Source organism: Leptodactylus fuscus, chromosome 4, assembly GCF_031893055.1.
Source record: "Leptodactylus fuscus isolate aLepFus1 chromosome 4, aLepFus1.hap2, whole genome shotgun sequence".
Taxonomy (NCBI): domain Eukaryota; kingdom Metazoa; phylum Chordata; class Amphibia; order Anura; family Leptodactylidae; genus Leptodactylus; species Leptodactylus fuscus.
In genome coordinates, this window is record NC_134268.1 from 158,185,518 (window position 1) to 158,200,909 (window position 15,392).

General features: G+C 39.4%; 1 protein-coding gene across 1 annotated transcript in view; it reads right to left on the bottom strand.

Annotated features, from left to right (window-relative positions):
* Positions 1-15,392, bottom strand: part of ULK4 (unc-51 like kinase 4) — a 511,681-nt gene that overhangs the window by 197,985 nt on the left and 298,304 nt on the right. Inside the window, exon 32 of the mRNA XM_075271240.1 lies at positions 6,403-6,508. Within this exon, the coding sequence (XP_075127341.1) occupies positions 6,403-6,508 (106 nt within the window). The remainder of the gene's footprint in view (positions 1-6,402; positions 6,509-15,392) is intronic.

Genomic DNA, 15,392 nt, shown 5'->3' on the forward strand with positions numbered 1-15,392 from the left:
AGTATAAGTCGAATTTTTCAGCACAGTTTTTGTGCTGAAAAAGCCCCCCTCGGCTTATACTCGAGTCAGCAAAAAAATAAAATAAAAAAAAAATATAGGGTGGGTGAGGGGGATCTATGACCAGCCGAAATATTAATGTATAGAATCTCCCATAAAATAGTGGGGAAAAAAAGAAGCTTTTAAAAAAAATAAAAGTTCTAAATCTCTCCTTTCCCTAGAATACATATAAAAGTAGAAAATGACTGTGAAACAAAAACACATTAGGTCTCCCTGTGTCTGAGGGTGCCCGGTCTACTGAATATAGGGTATCTGTAGTGCTCCTGTTCTGTCGGGAAGGGGTTAATAGGAGCACTGCAGATACCCTATATTCAACCAGACTGAATTCCAAGTGGGGAAAAAAAAAAACCAGTCCTCAAGCTCAGGGAAGGGGCAGACAGCCAGCCAAAACACCCCCTCCCCAGCATCCAGCAACTACTGCACCCAAAAACTCCGACCATTTTAATTTTTGAAATTTTCCAGTAGCTGCTGCATTTCCCCCCCTAGGCTTATACTTGAGTCAATAAGTTTTCCCAGTTTTTTTGTGGTAAAATTAGGGGCCTCGGCTTATATTCAGGTCGGCTTATACTCGATTTTTTCCATTAATGTAGAGAAAAAAAAACCTTTATTTTATATCAATTAAAAACCACAGAGATGTGCAAACCTAATAAGCTAAAAATCATATATCATTGACCACTAACCCTTAAAGGGCCATCCACAAGCAGATTATATAACTGACCCCCACATTTCCTCAAAGATAATGAGGTAAAGCGGGAAGGTTACAATTCCTATATTATAGTCCACAGGTGTTGAAATATAAAATTTTTGTAAAATACACTAACAAATGGAGCTGCAATGGAGCTGCATATAAATACAAGCAACCACTCTGGCGGTTTACACATTAGCTAGAGGCAAAGCCATAAATTAGAAACTATCTAGGTAGGTAATCCTGGGAAGCGGGTAAAGCAATGACCAGCTATTCCAGCTAATATGGACTATCTATCTCAGTCTCAAGTCTCTAAGTCTTAATGCGTTTTCACCATATAACTATTGAGGGTTCATCAGACACCGATAAATAAACTAAACCAATGGATCAAGCATAGTAATGCAGTAAAAACTGCAGTTTCCAGTGTTCTACTGTCACTATTTTAGTTCCGGTGTTCACCACTAGAACACCGGAAACTGCAGATTTTAATTTGCTCACAGTATGATATTGCGCCACAGTGTCTTCACACAGAATAATATACTCCACAGTGTCTCCACACAGTATAATATGTTCCATAGTGGCACCTCACAGTATAATATACTCCAGAATGGCCCCCACAGTATAATATAATTCACAGTGGCCTCCACACAGTATAATATGCTCCCCACATTGCAGAAGAATAAGTCTCACAATATAATAGGCTCCAAACACTGTCCCCAAGTATAAAGCTCCACACTGGTCCCATACAATCACAAAAAGGAATCAAAAAGTCATACATACCCCAAAATAGTCACATTAAAAAGCACAGCTCACAACGCAAAAAGTAAGTCCTAAACCAACTATGTCAATCAAAAACAAAAAATTGCAAAAAAATAGAAAAAATCAGGGCACTCACCAGCCAGTAGTAAAATTCACCAAACTTTAATAATTTTCCATAAAAATAGGTACTTGAACAGCATTTACAGATGGGGGTAGGGTAGATGGAATATAGAAGAAATGAAGCTTGCTTCATTTCTTCTACATTCCATCTACCCTACCCCCGTCTGTAAATGCTGTTCAAGTACCTATTTTTATGGAAGATTATTAAAGTTTGGTGAATTTTACTACTGGCTGGTGAGTGCCCTGATTTTTTCTATTTTTTTGCACTATATTGGACTATTTGTTTAACAGTGAGCACCACCTGAATGCCAGATCATCTAGTTTGAGATCCAGTGATTTGGTGTATGTTCACACTCACAGAACGGTGCCGCTGCTTTTGAACTTTTTTGCACAAAAACAAAAAATGTTACGCCTCTCAGAAGATGGTGATGCAAAAACAATTTCTTTCCCCAAATGGGATATTGTTCTGCAAAATTAGAAATGCATAAAAAAGCAATATAACTTAGGTATCGCTGTAATCGTACTGACCCATAGAATAAAGGTAAAATGTCACTCATGCTGTACGCTGCATTGCAAAAAATTTAAAAGGTAAAAAAAACAATGCCAGAATTGATAGCTTTATGTTAATCCACTAAGAAAGAGTTAATACAATTTAGTCAATATAGGCACCCCAAAATGGTGTCATACCAAAATGCATCTCATCCCACAAAAATATGACATTACCAGAAAAAAACAAAAAAAAACGTTTACACAATGTGAAGACAAAAACCTCCCAAAATGACCAAATTATTAGGACAATGATTCTAGCGATATATAAAACCGCATGTGCAGGAGGACTTGAAAGGTCCTCTTTAAAAGTAAAAATTGCAATTTGAGTGCCCAATACATTGCGCCTCGCTTATGTCAGCAGAAATACACACTGCAAAAGCTGTTAAGTGGGTATCCCCAGCATAATAGGTTGCAGTTTGGTCACACAGCAGGGTGGAGATGTCAAAAGGCGCTACGTGCTTTTGGAGAGCAGATTTAGATTGTTGGTTTTTGGACGCCATGCCATGTTTACTGAGAGCCTAAGAGCCTAAAATTGTCCCTACAAAAAATAGGATCACATCTCTTACACGGCTCAGCAAAAACAACACGACACCCAAAAAGTCCCTCTAATTCTATACTCGAAAAGCTAAAATGTGAAGAGCTGCATCCCTTCTGAGCCCTGCTGTACAGTTTACACCCACAAATACAACTTTTTTTGTACCTGAGATAACTCACTTAAAAGTTTTAAGACTACGTGACTCTGATGACACAAAGTGGGCACAAGTACTGGGCATATTTCTTTTAAAAATTCACTTTGTACATTAATTGATGAGAAGCACTCTTGTGCTCAGAATAATAATATCCCTTGAGAAATTCCTTAAGAGGTGTAGTTCTAAAATGGGGTCACTTTTAGAGGGTTTCCATTGTACTGGTACTCTAGGGGCTCTGCAAATGCGACATGGCACCTGAAAACTTCTCCAGCTAAATCTGCTTTTCAAACACCCAGTGTCGCTTCTTCCATTCCACGCACTGCCATGTGCCCAAACATCAGTTTACATGCACATGTGGCTTATTTTCGTGCTTGGCAGAAACTATGTAACAACCCAAGAGATTAATTTTCTCCTATAACCCCTTAAATATGTTAGTTTTAAGGTTAAGTGAAGGTATTATTGAAAAAAAATTTAAATGTGTAAATTTCACCTCCATATTAATTCCTTTGAAATGCACAAAATGTTAAAATTTTTTCCCAATTCTGTTTTGAATTATTTGAGTGGTGCAATTTAGATAATGGGGTGATCTATGGTGGGTTTTTAATATAAAGGCTTTTAAGATCCCCTTCAGAACTGAAATGATCCCTAACAAATGGGTTTGGAAAATTGCTCTGAAAATCTGGAATGTCACAGTTATACTTGTAAGCCTTCTAACATCCAAAATAAATTAAAGGCTGATTAAAAGATGATGCTAATATAAAGCAAAGATATGGCAGATAATATTTATTTATTCATTCATTTATTTGTTTAGGTGGTATGACAATCTGCATGAAAAGCGACGCATTCCACATTTTGAAAATTGCTAATTTCCTAATTTTTTAAATAAATAAAAAAAACATATTAATCAATGTCAAGCACTACCATGAAGAACAATGTGTCTCAAATCAATCACTTGAGTAAGTTACAGTGTATCAAAGTTATTGAAACATAAAGTGACACAAATGAGGCCATGTCCTTAAAGAGGATCTTTCATATCTTCATTCATATGTGGTTTTATATACCGCTAGAATGCAAACAGTGCACTGAATTCAGCACACTGTTGGCTTTCCTGATATGTGCTCCACGGGCTGTCAGAAGGGTGTTCCTATCAGTCTAGTGTCATCGTTGGGCTGTGAAGGACGCCATACTCCCCCTACAGTACTCTAACATAGCCCTATACTATACAGAGGGCCTTCCTTACTCCCCAGTGATGATGCTGAGCTCTGAGGAACCCCCCCCCCCCCGTACAAGTCTATGGACGAGTACTGTCAGGGGGGGTAGGGGAGGCATTCCTCACAGCCCAGCAATGATGCTAGACTGTTAGGAAGGCCCTTCTGACATTGGGAAGAGATTGGTGCTGAAATTACTGGCACGGATATCTCCAGCTCCTGAGCAGCCACCATATCTAAATACCTGAAATCCACCATACTGTTACGACAGATGTTGGGAATGGGTTAAAAGCAGAGTCTGTAAATGGCTGAAATAATTTTTGGAGTGAAGCTGTGAATGATTTCCAAGGCTTCCCAGGGATCGATGAAGAAGTTAGGAAAATAATTGACACAGCAGGAGAAGTTAGTGGTGAAGGTTTTGCTGATCCGATGGATGAAATAGTGGTAGAACATATTGATGAACATCAGGAAGTGTTAATAAATGAAGAAATAAAAGAATTTGTTAAGTCCTCTACAGAGGAAGAGGAGGATGATACGATAACTGAAGAAGAACCAACAATGTGGACATGAGAGAAATCTGCAGAGGTGTTTGCAGAGACTTTGAAGGACAAAGTTATGGAGGATGATCCATGAATGGAAGGTAGAATTAAAGTCATTTGTAAGATCATCGCCGCACTACAGCCTTTACAGCATCATTTGCATTACAAAAAAAGAAACAACGGTTTCCCATCACAATGTTCTTCCAAAAGGAATTAGAAGAAAAACCTTCAACCATTGAGGATCCCCAGCTATCAACATCATCTGTTTGCGAAGAACCAGAATCACCTGAAGCAGATGTTCCTTCAGATACATCATCAGAAGATTAAAAGAAGCCCAGCAACTACTGTACTTCATTCACTTTACTTCATCAGATAGACATTTCATTATTACAACAGCTTTACATGTGTTCACTATATTGTGGTGCTATATAGGTTTTGTTTCTATGTATATTGATGTTTATGTAGCTTTGCTATTATCCACAGGTAGGCATGGAACAAATCCCCCGTGGATACAAGGGGTCTTACTGTAATTGGTGTAATATTGTGTAACACATTGCATAAAATGATAAAATGATCCTGCACGCTCCTCCTTTCTAGGATTCATTTACCTTAGTATAGGTAATAGAACTACCCAATAGCGCCAACAACCCCAAATTTTTCTTCTCACTGGTGATTTAAAACTTGAAGATCATTCATCAGTATGACAAGTCTTGTGTCTATACACAGCAACCAATTTAGAGATGCAGAACTTCAGGGGAAGGGAGAAATCAGCAGCCTGAATCCATGATCAGACAGTGGGTGTGTCTAAGACTACTTCAGATTTCCTGTAGGCGCTGAAGCTAAACTGAACTAATACATCACAGCTGGATGTGAGCTAAAGGCAGACAGATAGCAAGATCTAAGGAAAATATACTAGCAGGAGATTATCCATTCTGGGTACTTACATATCATTTTTGAGCTCATGTCTAAACAGTAACCTTAAAGAGGACCTTTCCTGTCCTCAGACACATGTGGTTTTATATACCACTAGAAAGCCAACAGTGTGTCTATGGATGAGTACTGTCAGGAGTGGGGGGAGTGTTCTTCACCGCTTAGCGTGACTGAGCATTGTTAGGTGGCAAGGAACACCACCTCATAGTATAGTGCTACACGAAGTACTGTCAGGAGGGGCATTCCCAGTTAGACTGTCAGGAATGCCCTTCTGACAGTGAAGAGCTATCGGTAATTGCACCGATAGCTCTTCACCCGGGACACATAACGGGAAAGCCGACAGTGCGCTGAATTTAGTGCACTGTCTGCTTTCTAGTGGTATATAAAACCGCAAGTGCTGAGGACATGAAAGGTCCACTTTAAGGAAGTCTGTGACCAGAACCCAACGTATCAACCCAGCCCCGCACACAAACAGCTTTACAGTCATCTGAACCAAACTGTGTTTTCCTCCTGTAGATCCTTGTAAATTGGTGTCTCTATTGTTGAGATATCACTGTTGTAAATGTCCAGCTCTTTGGAGAAACAAGGGTACGGCCACTTACCACTTTGGAGGAATGACAATGCCCTTGTTGCTCCAAAGAGTTAATTTGCATTTTGCCCAAAACAGTGTTATCTTGGCAATGAAGACATTGATTCACAAGAAAAAACACTGTTTGATTCAGGTGACCCTAAATCAAATCATATAGCTGGAATAGGAAAATAAGGTTTGGTAGGAAATGAAAAATCCATTAAACATTTTTTTTTTCTTACAGAAATGACATCTACTGTATTTCCAATAAATGCAATATTATGTGTAGTCTACTTACCTTGCTCATAGAGAAGTCTCATATTTGTGTCTTTTTGAGAAACCAAGTTGTATAATAAAGATATTGCATTTTGAATCAAATTTCCAAGCACGTTATCTTGATGTGTCTGCAATAAAAAAAAGTGCACACAATGAGCACATGACACAGTGGACGTCCATGTAGTTGTGTTACTTGTAATTACTGCTACAGTCTATTGGAGGTTTCCACACTCTGCATTGTAAGATGGGGACTTGACTGCACGGAGTGGAATCCCAGCAGCCACATATATCTGAAATCTGTCTTTTAATAAACAGGAACAGTTTTTCAGATACGTTCTACACTTGAGGAAGATAAATGACTCTTTTACCGCCTTCCACCAGTGGGTCTAATTATTTCTGAAGCATGTAAGGAGAGAGATTTATTTACAAACACCAACATGACAATATCCTTTATTCATGTCTGAGGACCACATAATAAATGGAACAAAAAAGGTAATAAAGCCAGTCCACATTCAAAAAAAAAACCAAGACAAAGCTATTAAGACATACACGCCATTGCCTTAATAAATGATAGATGGCAACGTGTGTGCAAAGTGCCGTCAGACAGTGTCATTAATTTGTCACTCACGACAAATGCGCAGTCCAATTAACAAAGACAGGCGCAATGTATATTCTAACTTGTAATTGTATTAGGTTAGGGGGTAGGCAGGGAATTCACAGAATGGCCGCACTTTACAGCAAAAGTGCAGCAGAATGAAATTTAAATAAAAGGGCTCTGTGCAGGGGTGTAATTTGAGGGGGTGCAGAGGGTGCAGTCGCACCAGGGCTCGGGCGCCTTAGGGGGCCCATTATCACTGGCATCAATATTGAGATTGCAGCTTCCATCTTGCCCATAAACCAAGGAGACCCACACTATGACGAATTCGCTGTCGGGATGAGGTAGAGGGCCCCGGATAAAAGATTGCATCAGGGACCACAAGACTTTAGTTACGTCACTGGCTCCGTGTAAGTAAATATAGTAAACTTTCCTCTGTCTAGTTAGTCTTTTGGACTACTGAGGTCCCAAATGTTTTTTAGGCTGGGTTCACACTACCGTTGAATTTCATTATGAAGGTGTTTATTAAAAAAAAAAAAAAATGGACACCTATCATAACAGACATTAAGGGACACTAACTGATTTTACTGTATCATATTTTTTTTTTAACTGATCCATTAGCATCAGTTAGTGTCCATTTTTTTATATTGTCCTTTTTTTTTTTTTTTTTATTTCTGCTTTGTGAGCATGCACAGAAAAAAACTAATAAAAAATAATGGACAGTAACTGATGGCTCTCTTTGTTATAAGTCCGTTGCCCATAGACTTCAATGTTAAAAAAGTAATGGAAACGGGACCACACAATGGCTCAGTGGTTAGCACTGCAGCCTTGCAGCACTGCAGTCCTGGTGTTCAAATCCCGTCAAGGGCAAAAAAAACATCTACAAGGAGTTTGTATGTTCTCCCCGTGTTTGCATGGATTTCCATCCCGTACTCCAAAGACATACTGATAGGGAAAAATGTACATTGTGAGCTCTATGTGGGGTTCACAATCCACTACTTTCCGTCTTTTTTTTTAACGGATACAAAAGTCCTGCATGTAGGATTTTTTTGTTTACTGGAAAAAAACAAACTTCTGACGGACTGGGTGTAAACGGACACAAACAGACACTAACGGCCAGAAGATAAAATCCCATTGAAATGAATTGAAATTTAAATGGATTTCTGGCGGTTCAGCTAGTGTCTGTTGCTAAAATCTTGTAATGGACAATAGCTACGAACACTGCTGAGCGTCACCAATGGTAGTGTGAATGCCCCCTTAGACTATTGGAAGTTTTCAATATCTAAACAGAATCTCATTCAAAGTAAGAAGAAAAAAAAAAATCACCATTGTTTACTAACATACTGCATGAAACAATGAAATCTTTTCTCCCATAACTATATATCAATCTGCTCAGCTACTCCTTCTATATACCACATACAGTATACTATGCCTGCAGACTGGACTGCATTTTTAATGTGACAGGTTCTCTTGTGCTCATTTTCTCATGTGTAAACTTTGGAAAAGGAACAACAGAGAAATTCCAAGTAATAAACGGATCTCTAAGACAGAGCAGACGCTACTAGTCTGTAAATTAAATGGCATCATTAAATTATATCATAAGAGTCCATGTTTAATAGGACATGTAAATTGTGTTGTTAAATTTCCAGACGTGCCCGGTAAACAGTTCTTGTTTTATGCACGGTAAGCCGATGGCTGGTAAGGTGCTGGAGGGACCAGATTGCTCAGATGGGTGAGGTGATGAAATTCTAGGGAGTTTGTGTCTCAGCAGACAACTATGTTTGCTGAGTATTATTTAAGTGCTGCACACTGGGCTGGATTTTTATGGAATGGAGTGTAGATTGGTAGATTTGTCATTCCCATCCCCTCCAGTGGGACGCGACCTTGTGGACGCTCCTGGAGAACCAGCTGACTGGGATTGTCCTAGTTAGTGGGGAATAATAAATCTGCTAGGAGAGCAGACTGATGCTTGGTTCACATCAGCGTTTGTATTCCGTCCGAGGGAGTCCGCATGAGGACCCCCCCGAACGGAATACCGAACGCAACTGCAAGTGCTGTGCAATGAAAGCACACGGACCACATAGACTATAATGGGGTCCATGTGTTTGCCGCGCACTGCCTGCACGAATCATTCAGACAGGAAAGTAGATTGTGAAGTACTTTCCTGCCTGTATGATCCCTGCGGAGATCTGTCAGCAAGCACACAGACCTCGTTATAGTCTATGGGATCCGTGTGCTTTCTCTGGCACACCATTTGCAGTTGCGTTCATATTCTGTTCAGGAGGGGGTCCTCATGCAGACATCCCCCGGATGGATTACAAACGCTGATGTGAACGAGGCCTATGGCAGAGCTTGGCTGCAAAGCCACAAAGAAGGTTGCTACTGCTGGAGACAATCTTGACTGTCTGAACTAGTTTCTATAATAGGTGAGGTAACCATTTTCTGTATTTGTTAGAGCCCACACGGGCAGGTTTGTTTTATTTTCTTTGCTGCCTATACCAACGTTTATTTTGAGTGAATAAAACTCAACACTTGAAATCAACTTGGAGTCTGTGTCAGTGCCAACCACGCAGCACCCCCACATCCTGACAGCATATTAATAGTGCCGCAATCCAATGCAATACTCTTATTTTCTATGGTGGCTATTGTATGCTCTGCATCCTAAGTCACAGAGCCTCAAAAGCTCATAATGAAAAGTTATACAACTAATAATATTTCTGTACCAATTGCTCCCATTTATCAAAATATATTGTTTCTGTCAATGAATGTGTCAGGAATTCCAGCATACTAGCTCCTGTTTTCAGTCGCCGACTTAAGGTTTCCATGACTACCAAACAAATTCTGCTTTGTTCTGCAAACCCTGCATTAAGACGCAGACTCGGAGCTCTGCCTATCATTCAGTTAGCTATAGCTGGGGTATTTAAGCCTTGCTGAAGTTCGGTCGTGTGCCTGTGACTGTCTTGTGCAGCTGGGCTCTTTACCCTGCTAGAAAAGACTTGTTAAATGCTGATTTTCTGGTTGTGATTTCTGGCTTGTTCTCATGGTTAATTCCCCTGGTCACCAATTTGGATTTGTTAGTAACTTCTTGGATTTGTTTTTGGCTTGGCCTCTGATTTTCCTTAGATGCTCATTTTGGCAATACTCCTGGTATACCCTTGGCTTTTTGTTACTCCCTTAGTCTTCCTAAAGTCAACTGATTTTGTCTGTTGTCTTATATTTGTCTTGGGTTTGGGACCTCGATCCCAAGTGGCGGGCTCTGGTGAAAACATTGTGGGTGCCTTAAATTCCACATTCCAATAAAGTGTTGAATAATAGGTAGCAGTTTACTTGAAGAATTCCTGTTCCTAGTGAACTTTAAGGAACACCTCTACCTGGAAGTTGCATATGTTGAAACGCCATAATAAAATGGGAATCTTTGTTTACTCGAATCCTGTTCTGTCCTCTCTGTATTCAATGGACGGGCAAATGTGAACCAAAAGGCACTAAGTCTCTTAGTTTAAGCATTAACATTAAAGATATCTGGCCATAATGAGCGTCAATCGACGAAAAAAACATTGATCAGCTCTTGTTTCTATAGACCAGGGGTAAGGAATCTTGGCTCTCCAGCTGTTACAAAACTACAACTCCCAGCATGTATACTTGCTCTGCTGTTCTTGGAACTCCCATGGACGTGAATGGAGCATGTTGGGAATTGTAGTTTCGCAGCAGCTGGAGAGCCAAGGTTCCCTACCCCTGCTATAGACCTTCATACACAGGCTAATGCAAAGTCAATGGGGGTGGAGTGATTGCTACTCAAATCATTTCCCCCTTATTTGGCTGCACTACTTATCGTCCGCAAATCCCTGTTTACATAGGGCAATGTGCTACCAATAAACTGCATTATGTGCCCGGTAGCACGAATAAACAGGACAATTACTCGGAACAAGTGTTCCTATAATGCTTGTTCTCGGTAACTTCCCTGATTATCGGGCTGTGTAAAAGGCCCTTATGCTATGCCATGACTTTGGACACATAAAATGAAGATCACAAGTGTTGTATAGCAAGTAAGGAGTGTAAAACATGTTCATGTTGTAACATGATCTAACATAATCTAAGGCTAAGGCCCCATGTAGTGGGCCGCGGCTAAAAAAAGCACTTTGGAAAAAACAGTGGCTTTTCACAGAAAGTATACTATAGGGTAACTGCTGTCATTTCATGCTGTTTAAAGGGGTTTTCCCATCTCAATGTTTCAGCAGTTTGCCTGCAGTCTCCTCTTCTTACTTCCTGTATTTCTCTCCCCCTCCTCCCTCTTGCTGAACTAGACACACTCAAAGTATTATCTGTCTGTTTACATAGAGAGATAACAGACTCTGCTTTATGAGCAAACTGCAATTAGCTGAACAATTGACCTGCCGGTAAGAACAGTAAGTGAGTGACCTCATGTCCTATAGGTCCGTGGTTATAGCAATGCTGTGTAAACAATTGGAGCAATAAGGTCACATGGCAGGTAAACAAAACAGAATTTCTAAAGCAATATATTTAGAAAAAGTATTCAATTTACATAAGCTACCAGTATGGATAGGATCCTTAAGATGGGACAACCCCTTTAATGCTAGGTCTGCATGGCTATTTAGCCAAAAATTGCAGGGTAGCATGTAATGAATGTAAATGCATCCATCTTATGAGTTATAAGGTGTAAACAGCCACAAAACAATCATTGCAAAAATTCTGTAAGGCATACAGTACAATGCCAGAGATCTTCTTGTCTCAGAAGCAGCAAATGATGAGTCTCTGGCAAGTCCCACTTACTTTTATAACATTCGATGCATGCAGTGCTACACTGTGATCTTTGGCCACTCAATCTGTGTCACAACCAATGTTGCCACGTAACCCTAGTATAATGAATATTGCAAACACTGAAATATAACTCACAGTCAAACAACACACAGCAGCGCGACACAGACAAATCACACACAATTGTTGGTCACCAAGTAGCCTTAGGCCTCATGAACCAGACAGTGAAAAATGGCCGTGTGATGGTCATTTTTTTTTTTTTTTAACTGCTTTCAATAGGGCCGTTTTCATGTCTGGTCTGTATTAATACACAGTGTGTATTAATGGGCCATTATAAAATAGGACATGTCCTATTTTTATCTGCTTTCAGGGATCTGTCAACAGACTTAAGTCTATGAGGGATCCTTGAAAACGGCTGTCCCATGTATCCAAATGGCTATAAAAAACAGACATCTATTTTCCCAGCCGTTTTCTACAGATTTAACTTTGGAGTAAGTGAGCAGTTGGCTAAATTGTCAAGCAAAAATTTTCCATTGTTTTTCACTAGAATGGTCTTCCAGCCATCTTCTTCAATTACTCCAGTTCCTCAAGCTTTAACATACGCATTTGTAAATTTTAGAAGACGCGCTTTCAGATTGACACAAGTGCACTATGCTCACCACAAGGGGTCCAACAGTGTGAGAACGTGTTATGACTGGTAAAATCGATTTGTCAAGATTAAGGAGGAAATATGTTCTTTCAATCCATCAGCAGAACAAGTTGATGTTATTTGTGGGAGAGATGCCGCAAATGTGGGCATTTAATGAACAGTACGTTTGACAGCTTTAATAAAACACAGCAATCGCCAACTGAGATAATTAGACTTGAAGCAGCAAAATTCTAGTGTTTGGCAACACAGATGAAACAACTTCATTAAAATGTGCAGCTTTCGCAAATGAAAGGCATGGAAGCACTGGACCCTGAAGAATCAGCCTTCTCAAAACTAATTGCTTCTGTGTTTAAGAAGGACAGCCATGAAACACCAAGGGCACTGCAAAGAAATACAAGGAAAGTAGCAAATCTGATTATACTTAGAAATATACAACTGTTTATAAGCTCAGCCCATCAACGCTCTGCACAAAAACTTACTGACAAGGTCCAATTTAAGGCCAACGTAGAAAACAGTGGCTTGAAAGTGTCTACGTTTTAACTATGGGCTCTCCATAAAAAAATTTCCCTCTTCAACAGGCACAGTCATGATCCACATGTGATGTATAAGATAAGAAGGACTGATAACATAATATCAACTTCTTCTGATCTTGTATGTGGTGCATTCAAGATGACCAAAGTTACTAAGACCAGCATTTCGAGAAGCAAACTTATAAGAAGGCATAGGTTTCGTAATGAATTTGTTGCAATTCTCTGAGTCCATCAAACAATATCATATATGAGCTATAATTTATACCATATTCTGGCAAAGATTAAAAGAAATGTTACGGGTCAAAGGAGATGCTGTCCTACCAAAATATGCCCTGGTCACTTTCTTTGACCCCTTTTAGATAACACTGAGGACGGTAATAGTATGATGCATTAATGCCCTAGGCCACTTGTTCAGGACTAGCCATTGGAAGAGTCGAAAAATTTAATGGCCCTCAGAGGAGATGCCATGACAGCCAGGAAGACCATCAACAGCCCTTCAGCTGACTATCCCTGAAACAACATATTGCAGAAGATCCCAGGTTTAATTTCCCTTGTAGGACAGGAAAAAGTTAAAATAAATAAATAAATAAATAAATAAATACATTTTAAAAAGATTGTATAAAAACTTTTTTTTTTTTTTTTAATTTATAATTTTAAAAATAAACAACATTAACAAAATAGAGCAAACAAACCTGTGAGGTTATCCCCCATGTGCGTACAAGTCCATAACATTCAAATATAATGTTATTTATCCTGTATGGTGAATGCCGTATAAAAATATATATGCAAATGTATTTTGGTCACCTTTTTAGCAATAAAAAGTGATGAAAAAGTCATGCATACCAAAAATGGTGTACCTATAAAACACTAAAACTTGCCCTGCAAATAACATCCCACACACAGCTTTGTGTCAGTATACGACTAAGAAAGACAAATCATTGGTTTTTGAAACATGACGTTTTGTGGTAAAACATACTAAAATCAATATAGATATTTTATCATTGCAATCAGAATGACCCACTGGATAAAGCTGCCATATCATTTTAAAATGCAAATTGAACACTGTAAAAACAAAATGCAAAAAATAGGTTGTAGGGTTTTTTCACATGGACTCCCCCCCCCCAAAAAAAAAAAAAAAGTTAATAAAATCAAATCAAAATGTCATATGCATCCCATCATAGTGCCTTAAACAGCTTATCAACAGAAAAATAAAAAAGTTAAGAATTTTGGAAGGCAGGGAAAATATGGAAAAAGTTGACAAGGTACTAATATCCAAATTAACATGCATCCGTGAAAGATTAAAAAAAAAAAAATAAATCACAATTTTTCGGGAAACAGTCAAGGCCCTATGTCTGCTTAATCTGCCACTGATCCGTGCTGACATTATCCCTCGTTCACATCTGCGTTGGTATTCCGTTCGGGGGAGTCTGAATGGGGACCCCCCCCCCCGAACGGAATACCAAACGCAATTGCAAGTGCTGTGCAGTAAAAGCACAGGGGTCCCCCTTGACTTGCCGCCAGATCTCCTCACAGAACATGTGGACAGGAAAGTAGTTCACAATCTACTTTCCTCTCCACATGATTCGTGCAGGCAGGGTGCGGCAACACACAGACCCCATTATTGGACTTGCAATTGCGTTTGGTATTCTGTTTGAGGGGGTCCCCATACGGACTCCCCCAGACGGAATACCAATGCAAATGTGAACCAACCCTTAGATGTATTTAGTCCTACAGGAGTCAAAATAGACCCACAGCTTGTCAACTATGGAACATATTTAGCAGGCTCTGACATCCACCTAGGTGTGCCTGGTGCTAATGCCAGTCTAGTTGGCAAAGAGAAGTTTAGGTTGTTGCACCCTGCAGCCGCACCCTGCTTCTGAGGATGGGTGCACGTTGCATAGATGTGGCCATCATCATATACTACGGCTATACCATAAATGTCAAAAAAAGGGAATAACCCTGGGCATATCAAAATCATTGCTATAATGGAGACTCTCTAGTAGAACAAGATGGTAAATAGTCTCTAATGTTTTCACACATTTTAGTGTCTGGCTGTATCGCCTCAGCCTCAGTGACCCATGGTAGTTTTTATGGCTTTAGTTGAGTCCATAAGTAACTGCAATGCAGAACCTGGAATCAGCGGCAGCCATACTAGAGCCAGTGTGATTTTATTACGTAGTTTTAATACACATCTTACTAAGTACCACATAAAAGTTTTGTAGATATTAAATATTTTTCACAGTGCAATGACCAGTTATGTCCAAAGAAATACCTGGCACAATATAAGGAGCGTTGTATAAAACTAAAACTAGTTATTGGTCTTCATTTAATATAAAAGTAACAGATAAGGCATTGGATAGAAGTCTCCACAAACTTATTTCTCCAGATCTGATGACCATTGAACCCATGTGTAATAAATTGCTCAAATATATACAATTGTCAGATTCCTCTAATAACATGGCAGA